The sequence below is a fragment of the Emys orbicularis genome, chromosome 11, assembly GCF_028017835.1.
Source record: "Emys orbicularis isolate rEmyOrb1 chromosome 11, rEmyOrb1.hap1, whole genome shotgun sequence".
In the NCBI taxonomy this organism is placed as follows: domain Eukaryota; kingdom Metazoa; phylum Chordata; order Testudines; family Emydidae; genus Emys; species Emys orbicularis.
The window spans coordinates 39,541,350-39,563,652 of record NC_088693.1 but is presented as its reverse complement, the minus strand read 5'-3'; the positions used below and the strand labels follow the sequence as shown (position 1 = coordinate 39,563,652).

Below are 22,303 nucleotides of genomic sequence, written 5' to 3'. Positions count from 1 at the left end.
AACTTGTGGATTACTGGGGCCCCTTGTTCTGTAACACCCTTCAACCAAATGCTGTATCAGCAGGAGTGAGGATGTCCACGCTAAAGTATCTGAGAAAGAGTGTATGGCAGTGGTTCTCAAACTTTTGTATTGGTGACCCTTTTCACATAGCAAGCCTCTGAGTGCGACCCCCCCTTATAAATTAAAAACACATTTTTATATATTTAATACCATTATAAATGCTGGAGGTGAAGTGGGGTTGGGGGTGGGGAGGCTGACAGTTCATGACCCCCCATCTAATAACCTCGTGACCCCCTGAGGGGTCCCGACCCCAGTTTGAGAACCCCTGGTGTATGGAATACATTGTAGGCAGAAGTGTCCCTAGCCATTTTGCTGGCCAGGACAGAAAATGTTTTCAGTGCCCACACCCCATGAGTAGCCAAGCAATCCCTCTGCTGGCCCACTCCTAGACCCAGCCCTGACTATAGGAGCTGTGCAGACCATCTCAGAAGGTGAGAGATCACGCCACCCACAAAATTGCTGCTCTTTTCACTGATACAGAGTAATGAGAGGATTTGTACCTGAGGCTTTGACTCCCTCTGCTATATTCACCTGTAGGCTCTATTCACATCTAACTTACACATTTCCACAACCTTAGGATGTTTGGATTCAGTCACTAGGGCAACAATACCACTGCTACCATAGGAGGAAGATCATGGAGACTTTGGGGATGGAGGCCTGATTAGTTCACAGAACTACCATGTTTGAAATTTTCCTGCTTGCTCTGCAAACTGTGGGAATAAGGGTCCCATGCCTATACGAGAGGAAGGGTATCTTTGGGGGGGGGGAACCTTCCCCGTTTCCATTATTCTCACTGGCACATGGACAAGGTCCACTCTGAGGCAGTTGAGCATGTGAGTGAGGTCCATGTCAAGACAGTTTAGCAGGCTACAGGGAAAACTGGCTCCCTGCCAGGGTGTGGGAAAATCGATACTGAGACAGGTGAGCAGGGTGCATGGAAGTGCTAAATGAAAGCTCGTAACTCTCTCTGGAGGAATTTCTGCAGAGGAAACTCTTTTCTGCTATGCCTCTCCCAAGCAGGAAGATACCAAAAGATATTTTTTCACACCAATCTACAGGATAATTTTGTTATACTTTATAAGTTTGTCTGACAGTAGTTTCCTATTATTCAAGTACATGTGATTTTGGGATAAAAAATTTTTTAAATCACTTACATGATTTATAAGCCTAATTCCCATAGACTTTCAGTGAGATTAAGGCTCCTAAGTATTTACGCAACTTTGAAAAATAGGATTTAGGCAGTTTGTAAAAGATTACCCATAGTCATTTGTCCTAAAATCTCTCAGTAAAACTGCAAATAAAGACTTCTTTAGTTTAGGCCAAACTGAACAGGATATCTGGTGGCCATTATTCTCGGGGGCAAGGTAACTTTGCCTAAATGCCAGGTGAGAAGGTGGCAGTGCTACAGAACAGCTGGCAAAGATCACTATTCGGGGGGGGGGGGGGGAATAGTCTTATAGAATATAACAGCTTTATGGCCATATTCTTTTCTCCAGTATGTCTGTACAACTTCCACTGAAATCATTAGGTGGTGAATATGCAAAATTTCTCGCTTATTATACCGTGATTATAATAAAATCTTTTAATGTTGTACCATGCATAATATTCAGCATGAAACTTACAGAGAATATTTACATCTTCAGTTACTGAATTTTCTTCGCACTCTTCACTATAACAATATATTTTATACACTGTAATTAAAACCCAAATTTGAATTCGTACCAAATTCAGATGCTTGAGATTTAGTATCAGAATACACCTCTACACCAAGTAGTATTGCAAGCTTCAAAAATACTTTTTATTGACATACAAAAAAGAGTAAGGAAATATACATTGTAATAAAACATTTTTCTTTTTCTCTACAAATAAGCACTGCAAATGATAAAACATTCAGTTGCTTCAGTTCCTTATAAATAGGCTGAAATAGAGTAAAGAAATCTTATGAAATAGAAAATATTTTGGTAATATTCTTTTACCATCTCACTAAAATCCCAGGTTATAATTTTCATATACATTGTTAATCCTTATTTACATATCATATGCAATCGTCTTCATTACCTGTGGCAGAGAAATGTACATGTAATTATTGTACATTCAGCTATTTGGTTTTATTCAACTCCATTTTAGCTTAAAAATCATTACCACCACTTTAAATATTCAAAATAGAAATTATTTTTAAATCTAATTTTCAATAATTTATGCTGTCTATTGCTGGCATTCACTCAGGAGAGTGAATTTAGTTCTCAGTTTCCTTTTGTTCGGTTGCATTCATGAGGAACAAAATGCTGTCATGTCTCAATGCCCAGTACTGTAGGAAAGCATTTAAATACATTAAAAGTTATTGTTTTCATTCAATTTAAAAGAAAATACTTGTTTATTTTAGGTTTTGTAGCCTTCCCGACTCCCTATTTATGTATCTTTTTACACAAATCCGAAGTTGGTGTCTAAGCTCTGTGACAGTCTCCCTTTAAAAGCCTAATAGTTTAGAGGGACATTTTCAAACGCACAGTTAGGCATTCAGTTGAAAGTTAGTGGGAGCTGTGGTCTTAACTCCCATTTGTGCCTTTGAAAATGACCCTCGGATTGCTACAAGACTTGAACTTGTTTTTGCACATCACATTTTAGTAGAGGTAATGCAAGTTACATATTTACAACATTTCAAACAGAGCAAGAATATGTGCAGTTTATTTATCTGATGTAAGATTTAACATGTCTGTGATGCATATTTCTTGACAAATTGCTCTGAGAAATACCCTATTATACCCTATGATGACAGGTAAGTAACCTGCTCCACATACAGTGTAATAATTTAAATTAGGATGTGAAATTTCCATTGCCTTTTAGGAATTAATTAATTTAAAAGGTGAACATTTTTTCTTCAGTCCTTAAAGCAGCTTTATTTTAAAGATATTTTTCCAGGAAGGAACTAAAAGAAGCATTTTTGAATTGGGATAGAAACGTTATTTTATTATCAGTTTAGAATGAAAGATTGTATAATGTATTTCATAGGAAGGGAAAAAAGTGATACTGCCCTTTTAAACAGTATCATTACAACTAATTTCAAGTTAATCTTAGTATAGGTAGCAAATAGAAAATAAAAGGCATAGTGATTAGAATAAATCAAGTTATACTGTTAGCAAAATACAGAACTTTTCACCTATAAGTTTCTGGTTCCACCATAGCCCAAGTTAAGTGATTAAATAGTTACTGTACTATGTCCCATGTGAAATTAATCTATTCCAGGCCAATTCCTGGACAGGTGTCCATATTGCACACAAAACACCCACATTTATTAGCAGTCTCAGCAGCGCATGAAGGATTAAATGGATATTAAAAATGTATTTCATATCTCCACAGGTGGTTGAGACACAATAGTTGGCAAGTTTGTAGACATTTAAACTACTGCTTCCTGTGCTGTACCTGTTCTATAGATAAACAGAGGAATCCAGTTTCCAGAGTTGTTAAGTTGGCACCTTTTATAAGCACTAAAGCATCTTTGTTGTTTTGTTTTGTTAAGGGCCTTATTCAGGTATCAGGTGCTCACTGAGTCAATCTTTCAAAAAACACTGTAGATTGATCAGATTATGAAAAAATCACAGGAAAAAACACGGTGCAATTTATCACATTGTATAAATTACGGTGACCCTTCCTTTCTAATGTGTAACTTGTACAGCCATACTAGGATGCAGTAACTTCAAGGACATATAAATTAGTCACAGTGAACTTTGACAAGTGCTCTAATTTTCCTCACTTTTCCTCTCATCTTAACAAACATTACCATAAATGCAGAGTGCCTTCTTGATTTTAGACTCAGACTACAGAGGGATTCTTAGTGAATCCAGATTGTCTTGGGAAATATAGACACACCTAGTGTACACTTTAAAAAGCGGAAGCAGCAGTCCTCTCTTTTACAAAGAGTGGGACTGGAGGTCTGATCAGGCAATGGGAAGAAAGTATTTTCCATTCTCATATCTGAATTCTACATTAAAATGTGTAGAAGTTTTTGATCTCCTAAAGGCAGATGTCAATAATATGTTTTTTTTTTAAACAATGTGTGTAGAAATCTTTTTCTAAGCAATTATATTCAGATCAAGCACAGAGCTCTGTCAGACATATATGTAAGTGATACAGAAACCTAGGATATAACCTTTTTTTTACCAAAACAGAACTGTAGAGAAATTTTCCTAAGAATTAATATACTAGCTTTTCTTGTATTGTACTCAACTGATTCAATGTTATTACAAACCCAAGCTCGTGACCCAAGGTACTTTATTATCTCAAAGGAGACCTAAAATAACTATAAGTAATCAAAACTATGTATGTCAATGCATCACTTTGAGCTAGAAAGATTAAAATATTTGTGGGATCCTAATGTGTTTAAATATATGTGAGAAGCTGATAAATAAATAAAAATGAAAATAGTCTTCAGAAGAAATAGAAAGTGGTGTAGTGCCCAAAGCTCTAGTCCAGAGCTCTTTGCAACATGAATAGTGGTAAACATGAAGTAGTTATGCCACTTGTCAAAATGATTTTAGGTCTAGACACTAGTATTACAAAAGTAAATTTGGCAACCCATACAAGCAGATTGCAAGAGAAAGGCTAATCACTTTGGACACTTGAAATCACATAAAGCCATCCACTATAATTATTTTTCTATTAGAGTAGTTTTCCATTCTTCTAGAATTATGTAAGTAAGTAAAAGCAATGTCTATTTATTATATCTGAGAGAGATTTTAGATAAAAGTAATGCATTAATACTGATTGTCAAAAGGAGCTATAGAAGTGCAAAGCACTTTTACAAATGTTAAATTAATTGCCTAAGTTAAGCATTACATAAATCTTCAATTTACAAATGAAGAAAGTAAGACAGAGGTTATAAGATTGGAGTGAGCCAGTGGCAGAGATGGGAACAGAATCCATGTGTATGTCTACACTGTAATTAAAAACCTGCCGCTAGCCCATGCCAGCTGTCTACACCGCAATTAAACAGCCCCTTACCCCAAGCCCCATAAGCCCAAGTCAGCTGGCACAGACTAACCACTGGTTTCTAACTGAAGTGTAGACATAGACCATATGTCCTGATTTCTACTCGTGCTTAAACCATTAGACACTGCTTTCCTCATCTTACTCTTCAAGATTAAAACGGAAAAAAAAGGCTTCAAAATATTAGCTTATAAGATACAACCATAAAGGACAATACTGTACTGGTTCCAGAGGCCAAGGGAAAGGATTCGATGACCCAATACATAGTTTTTGTAATTCTATTAATGACGTGAATGCAAAAACTGCATACATTTCAAGACAGGTCAAATGCTGCTGTTAGATGTTTACTTGTAGCTCCCATGGATTTCAGTAGCAATCACGTGTATCCAAGGGTGAATGCTGGCTATAAATCTATACATGTACTAGAGCTGGTTTAAAACCAATTCAAAATGTGGATGAATTCTCATTAAAAAAAATAAATGGAAAAAGCTGGTCAAAAACATGACATTTTAGTGAAAATTTCAACAAAAATTCTGTTTAATTTCTTTCCTAATTTCAAAATTTTTGGCCAAAAATGTTTATAGTGTGATTCTGAAAATTCTGAGTGACCTCAATTCTTATGGACTTCAGTGGGAATTGAGAATGCTCATAAGCTTGAGAATCAGGCCCTTAAGAAAGTGGAACAATATTATAAAACAGCATAGGCATGTGCTAATGGATAAATTCTGCACTCTGCTGTGCATATACAACTCTCATTCGTGCCCATTCACAGCATAACTCAGGGCAGCATTTCGTCCCAGTCATAATAACTGGCTAAAGAAACTAGTAAACTGCATAGAAACAACCGATACATTAAGATGTGATGTAGAAATTATTTTCCCATTAGATGCTTTTTTAAACTCCGTCCTTATTCCAAACATACTACATTTTTTTTAAAAGGCACAAATCTCAACATGTTTTTTCATTCCAGTCCTCAGTTCTTTTAAACAGAGGTACAATAAGGAATGTCATGACAAATGTGGGTCTTGCTGAATTTTAGAGACCTTTTCAGCTCATACTAGTTGTGCAGAAAAATTGAACTGCATTAAGCAAGCCTGATAGAAATTCCCTGTTTAAATACCAAATGTAATCAATAGCTGGATAGGAATAGCTTTTTTTATAATGTAAGACTACATCAATTTTGTGTACTCCCTTTACATGGTAGACCGTTGCCCTACCTCATCAAGTTTGAGGTTTCGTTTTCTGGCTGCTGCTTCACTATTGAACTCCACATCAGATTTATCTGTATTGCTGCAGTCTGTCATAGTGGATTCCTCTTCTGTACCTTCAGGTGTCCCTCCATTTGGTTGCTGAATTTTAGAATTCTGTTCTGGTGGGCGCTTCCAGTGGGGTCTTGTTGCCATCCACAAAATAAGAGCACCAAAGATTACAATCAAAAGACCGAGAGTGTTGACAAAAATCGCCTCTGGCGGAGATGTGCTATATGCAGGAGTTTTCCTTTGAGGGAAAAAATAAATAAAAAGAACTGGTTTAAGGACAATCATCTTAAAGTTGCCTAAAAAAAAAGACTACTATTCATGTTGTTAAAAATAAACAATGGATCAATACTAGAATACATTGTTGTATGCAAACTTGATGATAGTTTTCAGTGGTTGAATTTAATGAGCAAACAAGTGGAAGAGTAAAATTATGAAATATAGTACTTACAGAGCAAAAATAAGTTTCTCTGTGACTCCCATGAGAGCTGTTGCAATCACTGTTGCAAAGATGAGGAGGCCAGAATAAATATGTATTGGCATGAGAGATGCTCGAAGAGAAACTGGAGCAAAGGGCAGCAGAAAGACAGCAAAACCTAAGACAAGCTAAACACAGAATACAGATTCAGCATTAAAACTGTGAAAGAAATCTGCACTTTTAAATGAAAATTGAAACCACGATAAAAGGTTCATTTTTAAAGTGGCTAAGGTCTGAACCTAATTGGACTAGGAATATATTTTTAAGTATGTTGCCCTATAGTATTAAACCCAAAGACAATATTGTGCTATACCTAAGAAACAGTCCATGAAATGGATTATAAATAAACCAGTCTTTTACCACTGTCCAAACTAAGTGGAAATGGTAAAAAGTAACCAAACTGCATAGTGAACCACACCATTTTAAATTACATAAGAATGGCCATCCTGGGTCAGACCAAAGATCCATCTAGCCCAGTATCCTGTCTTCCGACTGTAAAGCTTTCATTTTCAATAAACTATGGCAATAATACTGTATGGAGTGAAAATTATTTTTATTTTAACAGTATCCTCTTTAATTTTGATTTCTCCCCCCTCCCACAACTTCACAGATTCATTCATCAGTTAAGGCCAGAAGCGACCACTTAATCAACTAGTCTGATCTGTATAAGACAGGCCATAGAATTTCACCTGGATACCCCTGTATTGAGCCAAGTAACTTAAGTTTGACTAAAGCATATCTTCCAGAAAGGCATCAAGTCTTGATTTGAAGACATCAAGAGATGGCAAATCCACCATTTCGCTCTGTAGTTTGTTCAGTGGTTAATCCCACTCACTTTTAAAAATGTGCATCTTATTTCTAATTTAAATTTGTCCTGCTTTATCTTCCAGCCATTGGCTCTTGTTATGCCTTTCTCTGCTAGCCCTGGTCTACACTGGGGGGGAGGGGAAGGAATCGATTTAAGTTACGCAACTTCAGCTACGTGAATAACGTAGCTGAAGTCAATGTACTTAGATCTACTCACTGCGGTGAGTTGACTGCTGCTGCTCCCCCGTTGACTCAGCCTTCGCCTCTCACGGCAGTGGAGTACAGGAGTCGACGGGAGAGCGCTCTGGGGTTGATTTATCGCATCTAGACTAGACGCGATAAATCGACCCCCGCTGGATCGATCACTGCCCGCCGATCCGGCGGGTAGTATAGACATACCCCTAGATCAGTGGTTCCCCAACTTGTTCCACCGCTTGTGCAGGGAAAGCCCCTGGCGGGTCAGGCCGGTTTGTTTACCTGCGGCATCCGCAGGTTCGGCCGATTGCGGCTCCCAGTGGCCGCAGTTCACTGCTCCAGGCCAATGGGAGCTGCGGGAAGCGGCGGCCAGTACGTCTCTCGGCCTGCGCCACTTCCCGCAGCTCCCATTGTCCTGGAGCAGCGAACCGCGGCCACTGGGAGCCGTGATTGGCCGAACCTGCGGACGTGGCAGGTAAACAAACCGGCCCGGCCCGCCAGGGGCTTTCCCTACACAAGCGGCGGAACAAGTTGGGGAACCACTGCCCTAGATTAAAGAGCCCTCTTATTTTCTCCCTGTGAAGAAGTCACCTCTCAGTTTTCTTTCTGATAAACTAAACACGCTGAGCTCTTTAATCTCTCATGTTAAGGCATTTTTTCTAGCCCTCAAATATTTTTTATGGCTTTTCTCTGCACCTTCTCCAGTTTTTCAACATCCTTTTTAAAATGCAGTCACCAGAATTGGATGCAGTATTCCAGTATCAGTCTCACCAACCGTGTATACAAAGGTAAAATCACCTCCCTACTCACTATTCCCCTGTTTCTATATATAAGGATCGCATTAGCCTTTTTTGCGCCAGCATTGGGAGGTCATGTTGAGTTACTTATCCATTAAGACCCCTAAGTCCTTTTCAGAGTCCCTGTTTTCCAGGATAGAGCCCCCATTCTGTAGGGATGGCCTGCATTCTTTGCTATTCCTAGATAGATTACCTTTCACTTCACTGTATTCAAATACATTTTGTCCAGATAAGGCAGGTTACAGTACCATATCCATAGGAACAGAGTATCTTCTAGCTACAGTACTGTATATGAGCATAGTCTCAGGAATTCTACTGAAATATAATTATTCAGACTATTAATTTGTAAAAATGTATTTTATCACATTAAAACTTTTTTCTTTAGGCACAACTGCTTCGCTACAGAAATGTCGAACGGCGGGCAATGGTGGAATGTCCATTAATGAGAGTAATACTTTTTATTTCAATATTTCAATAGGCCCCTCATAAGCCAGTAATTGTTGCTCCTTTAGTCAGCAATAGACAGTATGCTGAACAGTGATGCAAAATGCTCCCTCTTTGCAGTATCAACACACTGACTCCACGGGATTCCCTGCTCTTGCCAGCCTGGGGAGTGAGGGACAAAGCTCAGGAGTGGGCATTTTCTGTGTTTCCTTTTGACCACTAGGTAACCAAGGCCTCTTTTTATTGTACGGGCTTCAGCTCAAAATGCAGAATCACTAAACTGAAGGTAGAGAAAATGACTCATATTAAACTTGTAGGGTACGTCTACACAACAAGCAAGGGATGTGATTCCCAGGTCGTGTACACATACTCGTGCTAGCTCTTATCTGAGCTAATACACTAAAAATAGTAGTGCAGCCATGATAGCACAGGCTAGCTTCCCTGCGTACAAACCCACTTGAACCCCTTGAGTACATACTTAGGACGACTAGCCCTCGCCACTTCCGCCGTTGCCCATGCTATCGTGGTGATACTACTATTTTTACATCAAAGTAAAATGAACAAATTACATTTTGTGATACAGTATCCTTGACATTTTTTAATTGTTTGTGTGTTTATTTGCACATTTGCAAAATTCAGTAAATCAAAATAGGTCTCCCAGTAGTTAATGTAAATTAGTGAGGTTCTACTGTACTTTAATTAATTATAGAACACATTCTTCAGTTTTATATCTTATTTATAAACACTGTAGTTAAATTCTGACCTGCAGAGTATAAAATATAACAGCAGTCAGTCCAATCCAGCTGTGCAGACTGTACATGTTGGGAATGTTCTTGGCATTGTGGAAATCAAAAACAGCTACCAGAGAAACAATTGCAAGAATCATTGCTATGGTATTTAACCCAGCATGGATGAATTTAATCAGGAGTTTGCTGCATTTCCAGGTCCAGGGCAATCTGTACACAATAATGGCTGAGGAGGGAATAAAAGCAAGATTTAATAGTAAATCTCTTTTCTATAAGGATTTTGATAATCATGCATAATTCAAATCATTCCAATGTAAACTACAGAACAGGAAAAACTTTAGAGGAGTCAGATTTTTTTCCTCCCACTTCACAGTGTTAAATGTAATCTCATTAGTTCCCAACACGCAATTCAGGCCAAAGTATAACCTCTAGGGAGAAACTTTCTTCTAACTTTTTCGTAGAAGTTTTGACTAAGCAGGTTAAAAACTAACAGCAAACAAATGTTAGGCCCCACTCCTGAAGCCTGATCTGTGTGGGATCCTATGGGGCACATGGGTCCTCTTTTGCCGATAAAATTGCAGGATTGAGGCCTAATTCATTTATTCATGGGATCATATACTGGAAAAATTTATTCAGATGCTTTTACTCACTTTAAATAGCGCCTTACTCCACAAGTAGCTCCGTTGCCCCAATGAGACTATGTATGGAGTAAGATGCTACTCAGTGAGAGTGAGGGAATCAAAATCTGGCCCTTAAAACCTAAGGGGTTCAGCAAAACTTAATCTTGTATCAATATAGTTTTTAGTATATGCATATTGCAAAAGAATGCTAGCAAATTGTACATTTTGTCTAAGTCTGAAAGTATTGCTTTCCTATCAGGTACTGATTTTTTAGTTACCACACGCCCCTTCCTGAGAAAATTTGTGGAATGAATCGCTGTGCAATTTTTATTACTAATTCAGAATCCACTATAGGTACACAAGTCATGTCTTTTTTGGCACTGACCCCTTTTACACAGCTGTCGGCCCTTAAACTATATTATTTACAGAAAGGAGGGCTGCATCTGACTCTGGATTGCAGATGAAATAGCATTATCTTAACTGCTCACCAATAAGAAAAAGCCAGATTATAAACACGGGTCCCTCCCTTCCAAGGAAATATCAATGAAGGGAAGAAAAGCAATTGAATGAAGAGAGGCAGAAATTTATCACTTTAATGTAAAAAAATCCAAAAATCATTTAATGGTTGGAGGGGACAGTCCCTTCACAATAAACAAAGCAACAGTTTCTTAACAATGAGCTAATTGATAACATCCTCATTTAATTTTTCTGGCTGCAGACTGGCATTCAGATGTGTTAGGATCAAGCTGAGAATATACAGTTAACTATGCTGAAAACAAAAGAAATGAGAGTATTCCTAGCTATATGAAATGAAACTCTGAGGAAGCATGAATGCATTATTATGTACACCATGGGGGGGGGGGGGGGGGGAGGGGAAGTGTATTTCTTTACTTTTCCCCAGTAATATAAGGATAAAATCACTACTTAGCAAAAGAAACAACACTCATGCTTTCAGTTCACTACTGCGCGATAATCTTAGCATTATTAATTAAATTATATATGATAGGAATCCTGGAAGGAAATATATATTGTGTGTGTTTGGATGAATAATAATGAATGGCAAATTGCTTTTAAGGCCCTATTTATGCATTTGGATTTTTATTTGGGTACAATGCATGCCAGAAATTACAGAATTTCCCTACACAATTCACAAAGAGAACTCTGTTCACAAATGGAATGTCCTTGAATATGAGCAGGTCTTAGATCAATGTAAATTTCTACATCCTATGGGAAACATAACAGGAATGAAAAAATCCTGTTAATATAACTGTGCATACAGCATTTAGATATTTTATGGGGTTTTGTTCAAGAATGGGATACAAGTAAAAGCATGCAATATTCAAACTCAAAAATGATGGCAGCCTCATTTTCAAGAGAGCTTGGCAGGAGTCAAACCACATGACATAGCAAAGATTGCTACAGTTCAGCATGTCAGTCTCATGATTACTGTCTAACAAGAAGGAAAATGCCTTGCCTTGTTCTACTATGAATGAAGCTAAGCAGGGCCACCCAGAGGATTCAGGGGGCCTGGGGCAAAGCAATTTTGGGGGCCCCTTCCATAAAAAAAAGTTGCAATATTATAGAATACTACATTCTCGTGGGGGCCCCTGCAGGGCCCAGGGCCTGGGGCAAATTGCCCCATTTGCGCACCCCCCCCCCCCCTCTGGGCGGCCCTGAAGCTAAGTAGCATAATCGTAAACAACTTCTTGAAGATTTTCATGTAATTATTCCCAAAGTTTTCTGAAAATAATGTGGGCATAATTTTGCCCTCTGATACACAAATGGAACTTCTATTATTAATGAGTATCTGAGGGCAGAATTTGGAACTTTATATTTTACAAACTAATAAATAATATTTAAAAAGTTGAGAAATATACATTTTCCATTACATTTGAAAAATTTTTATTTCAAATTAAAAATGACTAAGAGTTACAACGTTTTAAGCCAGTTCCAGAATACTACTCGTTAACTCTGGAGAGTTATTGGCTAATTTAAGGATAGTTGGATTTTATTTAGGGTAGGAGACTATTAAAGTTGTTGTTACCTATAAACACAATATTTATTCACACATTCAGAGGACAGGAGCTTTGAGGCATCCCCATGAACTAAATGATAAACAGCTGAAAGAGTTTACATTTCTTATGTATCAGAGGGGTAGCCGTGTTAGTCTGAATCTGTAAAAAGCAACAGAGGGTCCTGTGACCCAGGTATTTCAAGGGAAGCAAGGAGCGTGTGGCATCAGGTGTTGCTCTGGCCTCAAGAGACAGCACTTTCTTTCCACATAGTCTTAAATTTTATAGGGTAGGTTTCCCTTTATTCTGTATCAAAGACCACCTTTGTTGCTTCAGGGCTAATTAAGTATATCCAGGTATTCTGGATAAAGTAACCGTAATTCTAGTGGGCATTTTTTAAGCCATTTTCATCATATGGAAAATCCTATCTGAATGTCCCTGGCTGTACAAGATCAGACTGGTGCAACCTCTGCTTTGAGTTCTAGCATGAGGTACACACTCAGCAAGAATTATCTCTTGATAAAAATAACTAATAGCTTTAGCAACAATCCCATATCCATCACATCCCCTCATTTTCAGCCCTTCTTAAAATATTTTGGAATGCACCTCAGTTCCTCAATTCTCTGTTGGTAAAATAGTTCATAACTTTCCTACTAAATGCTAACCTAAGCATAAGATGCTTTTTCAATTAATAAAAATAATTTCATTTACCATTAAACTCTTAAAGTTTATAGAGGCCCAACTTAAGATAGGACTTATAATACTTCACAGAGCTGACACTCTAAATAAACTGGGAAGATTTATTCCATCGTCCCCATTGATGAACACTGGCTTGTATACCTTTCTAGATCTTCCTGAGATTCCTTCATAAATAAGAAAGTTAGAAACTTGGTTGGCAAAAATAGATTGAGGAAGATGTAATGCATTTTCTATCATCTTTTTATGAAACTTTCAGAATTGAATTATAAGGGCAAAAATTCCACTGGGTTTTGGATAAATTGTGGGAATGGATATTTATGTGTCCAAGAGTTTAGCAACTATTCAGACATGCTAAGGTTCCTTGGTCACCCATTTTGGCATGATCCTAATTTACTGTAGTATTTCTTCTTGTAAAGGCAACTTCGAGAAAAAGTTTGGGTTCCACTATAGTTGCTTATTTGTGTCTCTTCGTGGGAGTGCCATAGGAGTTGTTCAGACTATGTTTGAGGCCCAGTTGTTATGGCCTCCATAACTGCACTTGAACTGGTAATTATTTGCTTCCATTATCCATTTTACAGTGACAAATGGGAATTTTGCAGGTGCAACACAGATGTATTCAAAGTTTTGTGAAACTGAAGAATTCCAGTGAAAATGTTGCCCTTAAAACTCAGATGATTAAGGGCTCACCATCCCTTCCACTCCCATGAAGTGGAGGAACCTAAATTATTTTCTGTTTAGGTTCATATACTGGCACCATGCCCATCACTGTAGTAACTAGGGGGCAGTTCAAGGTGGACATGAAAAAGCGAGGGGAATACCGCTTTGAGGCATTCTCCAATCCTGCACAATCCTCCATCAAAAAGATACTGAAACAGTGACAAGTATTTCTAAAAACTGCTATGAACTTATTTTATTCTTAAGAAAATTAATAATTTCATTAATATTTAATTTAGCTACATTAAATATGTGTGCTAATTTCTGAAACTGCTCATCCTCGTACACGTTGTTGTGTCAAAACTCATCTTGGTGGTACAGCTTGTGCCGTGCAATAAAGATTTTTTACCTCTGTGTAGGGCCCATGCACCTTTTTCTTTCACAGCTCATTTTCTATGTCTGTTCTCCAGTTATGCTTAGTCTTGCGTCACTTACAAAAACAGCAAAACAACCAGCTTTCTCCCTTTTTCCTGCACTGAATTTAGATTTTCTCAGTCATTTTACAAGTCTACTTCTCAACCACTGTCCATGCTTCTTTTTCATACCTCACACTTTTGCTTTTCCATAACTTTCCACCCCCTCTGTTTCCTTCTCACCCTTAAATAACCGCATGTGCTCATTCTATTCTCAGTTTGTGATGATCTGGTTACCCATTCATATCCCACAGTTAAATTTAATTTGAGATTCCATTCTAATACAATATTAATTACTTTGAAATTTTACTTCTTTTCACAGTATGTGAACAAAAGGGTGCCCTATTTTAAGGCCTGATCCAATTCCAAATCCCTTTGAAGTCAATGACAGTCTTTCAATTGACTTCAGTGAATTTTAGATCAGGTCCATAATCTTGTTGTTTATGTTCTTAATCTTGTATTAATCCCAACTTCTTGCACAATCTTCTTTTCATTCTCCACATTTGCTTTTCCTGTTATTTGACAATATAACTGTACTCAGAGTTTAATATTACAGATAATTCTTTTACCAATGACTTCTTTTTACACTTATTTCTTTTGAGCTATGATGACCTTTTATTTACTTTTTAAAAAATCCCCTGTGCAAATATTTCTTTAAATAAAACCTTTGGTCACAGCAGAAGGGCATACCAAATCTCTGGGTGGTGGGGGGAAAGGTCTGTAGAGAGAGACTTGTCTACTTTCTGCAAAAATAAATTCCCCTGCTTGTAAATAAAAGTTGTTAGTTTGATGCAGACTGATTAAGGGCCTTGTAACAGAGTCCTTGGTGGTTCCTCCCTCAGGGGGTGGGGGAACCTGACCAAGCCCAGTTATCTACACCGGGTGGTCACAACACCAGACCCACTTCCATACTATTTGCAGGTGGTGGTCTGCCCTTTGTGGGCCTCTTTAAGTCTCTCTGGTTGGGAGATCAAAATGGAAGTCACAAACCCCCATGCCTTCTGGGATACTTTCCCCGTGAGGTCCCAGAAAAAGAGATTGGGGGGGGGGGGCGCTAGTGAATCTACAGTGCTGTCAACAATCCAGTCCCAAGGTAATGGGTTTGGAGAAATAGCTCTAGCTAGGTCTCCATGGCAGACTCGACCTGTCTGTCTTGCCCTCGGAGTCTGCTATATGCTCTTCAGTGGTTGAGGTCTCCTACCTAGGAGTTCACTCTGCAGTATCAGGAGTCACTCCTACAGCCTGGTGCCTAGGGCAGTGGTTCTCAACCATGGGTACACGTACTCTCAGGGGTACCCAGAGGTCTTCCAGGGGATACATCAACTCATCTAGTTATTTGCCTAGTTTTACAACAGGCTACAGAAAAAGCACTAGCGAAGTCGGTACAAACTAAAATTTCATGCAATGACTTGTTTATACTGCTCTAAATACTATACACTGAAATGTAAGTACAATATTTATATTACAATTGACTTATTTTATAATTATATGGTAAAATGAGAGAGCAATTTTTCGGCAATAGTGTGCTGTGACACTTCTGTATTTTTATGTCTGATTTTGTAAGCAAATAGTTTTTAAGTGAGGTGAAACCTGGGGGTACCCAGACAAATCAGACTCCTGAAAGGGGTGCAGTAGTCTGGAAAAGTTAAGAGCCACTGGCCTAGGGAAATCCTGCTCTTTCCCCCCTGCTGACTGCAGTTTCCTCCCTTTTGGCCTTCCTCCATAATGTGTATGATTGACAGGGCCAGAAGGGTGGGGCTAGTTCTACCACAAGGGCCTCTCTGGCCTCTTCCTCACCCGTGATGGCCTATTCACCCTGTCATAGGTCTGATCCATCTCCTACTGAATTCAATAGGAGTTTTACCATTAGAAGTGTAATCAGATCCGAAAATTGCACTTCATGTGATCTACTGAACCTATTAGAAATGGACAAAAAAGAAATATTTTTACTTTAAGCTACCAAACTGGGACTACTTCCCCACTGAAGGAATGAGTTTCAGATTTTATTTTTAAAATCACAACTCCCTGTCCCAACCAAAACTAAAAGGCCACCCACACCCTTATGTTTTGATTTTAAATCTGAGGCTCTATCTAGATTGAAAAGTTACATCAGCCTAGCTGTGTTGGTCAGGGCTAACAACCCCCACTGTAGAGTGCTTCCATCAATGTAGATAAAGTGGTTTGGGTAGGTGGTGTTGCCACTCTGAAAGAAAAACTTCTTCCATCTGCATAGGTTGTGTCTACAGTAGGTGGCATAGCTGACATAGATAGCCCCCTAGTGTAGATGCAGCCTGACTTTACTGCTGCAGGAATGTGCTTGCAGCTGTTTCCTATGAAATATCGAGATGTTTTGGACTAGTGAGCTTACTGGATGAATCTGGAACATCATTCAGCAGTGAACCAAACAAAAACTTTGGTATTTAAAGTGGTCAAAAATAACCTTCTAAATTAACCACTACTGCAAAAAGTGGGGGAGGGGAAAGACCCTGATTTACATTTATACTGAAGTTTTTTGCAAACAAAAGGACTAGAAATGATTCCCTGCCCGCCTCCAAAAAAGTTTAAATGCTGAACAAAAAGAAAAAAGTAAAATAATCTGGTATTTTACTCCCCCCCCCTCCCCTGCACTGCACCTGGACATTGTTAATGTAGGACTTGATTCTGCTCCTATTGAAGCCAACAAGAATTTTGCCAGATTGCAGTGGGAGGAGATTCTTGGAACCTTGTCTATTATTCTTCTATGTCCATTTCCTCTATCATTCTATCCCTTTTATTTCCACCCAACACTTAACATTTTCTGATGCAGTTTAATACCTTTATTTTTGCACTTTTTAGTCTCAATTTGGACCATATCATAGACATAATAGAGTAATGTCACTGTTATTCCACTCATCCAGAGCTTTCCAACCATTTTCTCTATTGTTTAAAGCCTAATAAGAGAATTGAAAGTTTTCCTCTTCTCCCCCATATTACATAAAGATAGAATTGTGCACCATATTATGTCTTCATTCGTTGTTTCTGGGGAGCTAGCAAACATTCGAAGTAATAAAATTTAAGTCACAGTCCAAAACGGAAAGTAACTATTAGCTCATTCTGAACAACCTTTGCATTTAGAACAAAGATGCCAGGGACTAATTTCGGTACAGATGTTTAACAGGAAGCGCTTGAAAGTTTGAAGACTACGCAACCAAAAATAGAGTTATTGAAAACAGCTCCCTCTCCGTCCTGGCCATTTCACAATAGTTAGGTTGCCGCGTTAAAATTAAATAAAACAAGAAGTGGAAGCATGATGGGGCGATTTACACTAAAGCCAGGCTGACTGATTGCTTTCTAAATGGCATTTATGATGCTGCAGTTTGCTCTGGCTAAGGCAGCAGTTCCCTGGGCATGGTTTCAGTGGTGCAGAACCTCCCTTCTCTTTTCTGATTTGCTTGTTCACGGGGCTTCAGAGACCCAAACACAGCATGAGGAAGAGGAGCAGAGTAACGCGTCAGCCCTGACATTTAATTCCACAACTTGCATAAATGCTGCACAATGCCTGCCTGCTGCAAACACCCCGCGACGTTACGCACAGCGCAAAGAAATGCCAGGCCAGGGTAGATAAGTGGCCCCAGAGCAAAACACACCCAGCAACTTGAGCGAATTACGAAAGACCCGTTGTCCCTTCTCTGGAGGGGCTGGGCGCTCACTATAGAGAACGCGACTCTCTAGTTTACTACTGTCAACAATAACAATGTCAACACGAGTCTATTCGCTGGCCTGTCCCAGCAGGTCCGCACAGTCCCACCAGCCCCAGGCTCCCCTCCTCTCCCCACAGCCCCAGGCACTCCCTGTCCCTCCTCCTCCCAGCCCCCTACGCTTCCTCTCCCGGGTCCCTCCGAGCCCTCCCGGCGCTCCCCGCGTCCTATTGTGCAGGCGCCCCTCACGCACCAATCCCCTGGATGAAGATGAAGCCGGTGATGATGAGGACCGGGTGCCAGTTGAACTCCGCCGAGCCCCCGTCCCAGCTGAGCCCCTCCCGGTAATGAAAGACCCAGACGAGGGCGAAGAGCACGGAGAGGAAGCCGAGCAGCAGCGCCGAGACCAGCAGCACGAGAAAGAGCCAGTAGCCCTCCATGTTCCGAGCCCCGCACGCACTCCGCAGCTAATCCCCCGTCGGGCCGCGCAGCCGGGCCGGAGCGCCAGGGGGAGAGGAAGTGGGAAGGGGGCAGAGTCGCTGCCAGTGCCGAAGGAGGCACCCACGCGTCCCCTCCCCGAGAGAGGCACACACCCCTTCCCTCCCCTACTGGATGTGTGGCTCTCAGCAGTTCAGCAAGTCATTAGCGTGGCAACGCAAACATGTCTTGTCCAAGATGTGCTCCTCTGGTGACTGACAGAGTTAGTTACCGTTTGCCCCACCTAGGGGTTTAGCATTGTGTTTGGGGAATGGGTTATTATCCCTCTTTCATTTGGGTCCGTGTCTGGGCTGGTAGGTTGCCATCACTGGCTCTCTCCTTCCCCCAGCTTTTCTGCCTTCCTTTTTGATGAAAAGTCTCATCATGTTTAAGATTTTGAGGAAACACTTTTCTCTCAATCCCTCACATTTTGAACAGTGGCGAACAAAGTGCATTTCTGTCTCTGTCTCTCCTCTTTCAGATAGATTGCACTGTCCTCCTCTGGATTTTGGTGCTTTCTCACTCCCTGTTTCCACTTCTGGTTCATAGCCACTGATTTTATATTTGGTAACAATCAGCCTTAGTTTTATACGTTTCGCTGTAGTGAGGTAGTCTGCTGGAGTGGCAGATGCATATACTGAGGCAGACTACAAGGATTCAGAGACAGACTACAAAGACAAACTTAGGCAACCAAAATCACAAAATAGACTCAGAACACTACAGAGAAAAACGGACAGACATATACAAAGTACAGAAATATACTTGGAGACAGAGACTTAGAGTATGTCTACACTGCACTCTAAACCAGGGTCTGTGGGACCCTTGCTTGTGTACTTGATGTTTCCAAGCCCAGTTGCTGGACCCGGGTCTCACAGCTGTGTTAATGTATCATTACTGCACTATGCAGACCTTCTGACTTGGGTCTGTGGCTTGACCTGCCTCCACACTGCAAAATGACTGGGTCTCTGACCCACCGTCCTAGCAGGGTCCTAGGACCTGGGTCCTCAGTGCCTGCTGATCTGAGTCAGACTGATTTGTGTGTGGATGGAAGGGGGGCTTGGGCTCAAACCTGAATCAGAGCCCAGGCTTAGTGTGCAGTGTAGACATACTTAAGGATATGCCTACAACACTGCAATCACGGGGTGTGATTGCTGCTTGTGTAGACATACCCAAGCTAGCTTTAATCTGTCTAGTTTGGGAACCGGTATCAATTAAGCTGTGGCAGCACAGGCTTCAGTGTGGCCTAGCTGCCCAAATAATTACTGAGCATTCCAGGCAGGGTTGTACAGTCACCGCTGAAGCTGCTGCAGTTTCATTGCTATCAATATCTGAGCTAGCTAGATTAAAGCAGCCAGAATATGTGCCAACTGGGGGTTGGTGCAGGAGAGCTAGGGAAATAAGGGATGCCTTGTGTTCAGGCATCCTGGGCTTGGAAGGACACATGGAGAAAAGGGGAAATGATAGAGTCTGACCAGATTACTACAACTGTGTAATTGAAGCTTGATAGGGACTATCTGCTGAATTTTCATGTAGGGTGTTGTTAATGACCTCGCCTGTCCAATGAACATTACTGCTACTGTATTGTAAAGGAGGGTCCACTTCCTTGGCCCTGATCCTTTCTTCTCCACCTAGCCCTGCCAGCAGTGCCCCTAGAGACTGGCAGGGGGTGAGTCTTTACTGCTTTCCAAAATAGGAGACACTTATGTCACTGAGTAATTGGTGTTCTGGTGATACCTACATAAAACTATGTAGGATAAGTACCCCTCTTTAACAGATCAGACAAAACAAGAGATTGAACAAATCAATAATTTATTTCACATTTGTGCTGATGCTTTTAACGTTTTACAGTCTAACAGTGGATACAAAGGATATACTTCCTTCCATACTCTGGCTGAAACCCCACCCTGAGGTCATGGGCTGCAGATCATGGTATATAGGAGGAGTGGCTGAAGGATGAGGATGCATCTCTTCCAGGGCAGGTGCTGGCCCATGTTGCTCTGGGTCCTGTTAGCCATAATGGCCAGCAACCGCTTGAACATGGCCACCTGCTGCTGGCTCTCCTCATGCTGCCATGCATGGCATACTCATGCATGGCCAGGCTGTGTGCAATGTAGTTGGCCACCATGTGCTCCTTCTGCTCCAACATCTCAGTAGCAGCGTGTGATCGCTTAGCCTGCTCCAGTATCTCCAGCTCCAAGATGGCTTTCTTTAGTTACTATGAGCAGGACTTCAAAACTCCACTTACTCATTCACTGGCAGTGAGCAGGCAGTTCTCCTGTGTAAGTGCCATTAATTTCTGAAAAAATCTAAGCTTTAATTAAAAAAAAATTAAGCTTCTAGCTTCTGTGGCTGTGAAAATACCCTTCCAAACATGAACAGAATGTAAATCTGTACAAAGTTATCATCCTAATTCTGCAGTCTTCTTCTGTGTTTCTGCATCTCCTCGTTGCTTTCCCAAGCTGCCCCAAACAAAAACTCACCAGTGCCTTTCCAGTTTTTATTGGGTATACTATGGGAACAGTAAGTGTGACAAGAATTAAATCATTTTCACTCTATTGCTGCTGCTTGGGAAAGCTCTGAGCAACAGCAGTGGTATGCACTAGAGCTTTTCATTACAGAGGAGGATTCAGAAATGAGGGGAGGGGTAGAGCATCAGAGAAGCGGCAAGGAAACCCTCGGATGGGACACAATGTTCTTTCTTCCTTCCAGATGTCAGAGGCGGCCTGAAACAATAGTTCTGAGGTATGAATTGCCCCATCATTTCAGTGGATGCTAACTCAGATGACAATGATACTTTAAATGCCAGTGTTAATTATTTCACTGCTTAAAGCATATAGGAAAGGATGAAGATCTACACAACCTGTGCTCATTTTTGTGCCACCAGTGGGTGCACTTGGGAGATATGTCCACTTACTTTTTTCCCCCAGTCGAGAAAGAGACAGGCCCAAAAGCCCAGTGGGATATCTGAGCCCTGCTAAAGGGAGGCCAAACCTGAAGGCCCCAGTGGAGCTTATGGATGTGAGATATTTTCTTAGAGGAAATTAAAGTTGCCACTTAGCAATAGCAACTATATGCCACTTAAATAATACTATTATAAAGTTGAGAAATAATATTTTGTTTCAGTTATAAATAATGAAATAATATCTATTCAAACATTTCTTACCATCCAATATTAAATATACATCATTCCTTGAATAAACATTTAAGAACATATTTTAAATTACAGTTTAATTTTATTGAAATTCTAAAATATGAGTTGGCCTCTGACAACATATGGCAGGGTTGAAGGAGGATGCAATTTTATTTTTCTGAAGGAGCACTAAACTTTCAAAAGTTTGAGGAACAGTTGTAAACAAAATGAGTAATGCTGTGGTAAGGTTTAGTGTGGCATAAGGCTTTTATTGGCATATGTTTGGGATGAATTTACTCATGAATAAATTTGCAGGAATGGCACATCATCACAAACTCTTGCTCATTGGAGATGCAGGTCATCCCAAATTTATGCCTATAAATTTTTTTACACAGTGTATATTCTCTACTGTATAATCAGAGACACACGCAAAAGGAAATTAATTCGCATAAGTTCCTAGCACAGTGGGCCTATGGGGAGAGCTCTTAGGTGCTATGGCAACACAAATAATTATAATACAGTAATATTATGTATTGCAAACCCCAATCCATAATAAGTCAGACCTCCCTCAAAAATCATGAGTGGCTTAAAATCATGAGATTTTAAAAAAAAATAATTAATGTTGGGGTCTTGAAAACAAATAATAAGTCACATTTTCAAGCTCTTTGTGCAACCTATCTGTAATTAGTATTTTTTGGGGGGGAATCTCTGGTATAGAGTTATTTCCCCAAAGTATTGTTTTTACAGTATATTTATTTCTGACATTTTTGGATGTCTGATGAAATTATAAATCGT

At 40.0% G+C, this 22,303-nt stretch overlaps 1 protein-coding gene across 3 annotated transcripts; it reads right to left on the bottom strand.

Moving 5' to 3' along the window:
- Positions 1–1,833: 1,833 nt before the first annotated feature.
- On the bottom strand, positions 1,834–18,433 carry LOC135885556 (plasma membrane ascorbate-dependent reductase CYBRD1). 3 transcript variants are annotated; one of them, XM_065413355.1, is made up of 5 exons: positions 18,155–18,433; positions 9,784–9,992; positions 6,751–6,905; positions 6,261–6,540; positions 1,834–2,118 (listed from the first exon to the last, which is right to left on the bottom strand). In XM_065413355.1, exons 1-5 carry the CDS (start codon positions 18,339–18,341, stop codon positions 2,089–2,091), a joined length of 861 nt encoding a protein of 286 aa, XP_065269427.1. In that variant the 5' UTR covers positions 18,342–18,433; the 3' UTR covers positions 1,834–2,088. The 3 variants fall into 3 exon arrangements, with proteins under 3 accessions (XP_065269427.1, XP_065269426.1, XP_065269428.1); XM_065413354.1 differs by having other exon boundaries at positions 1,834–1,978; XM_065413356.1 differs by lacking the exon at positions 1,834–2,118 and having other exon boundaries at positions 5,014–6,540.
- Between the last annotated feature and the right edge of the window lie 3,870 nt (positions 18,434–22,303).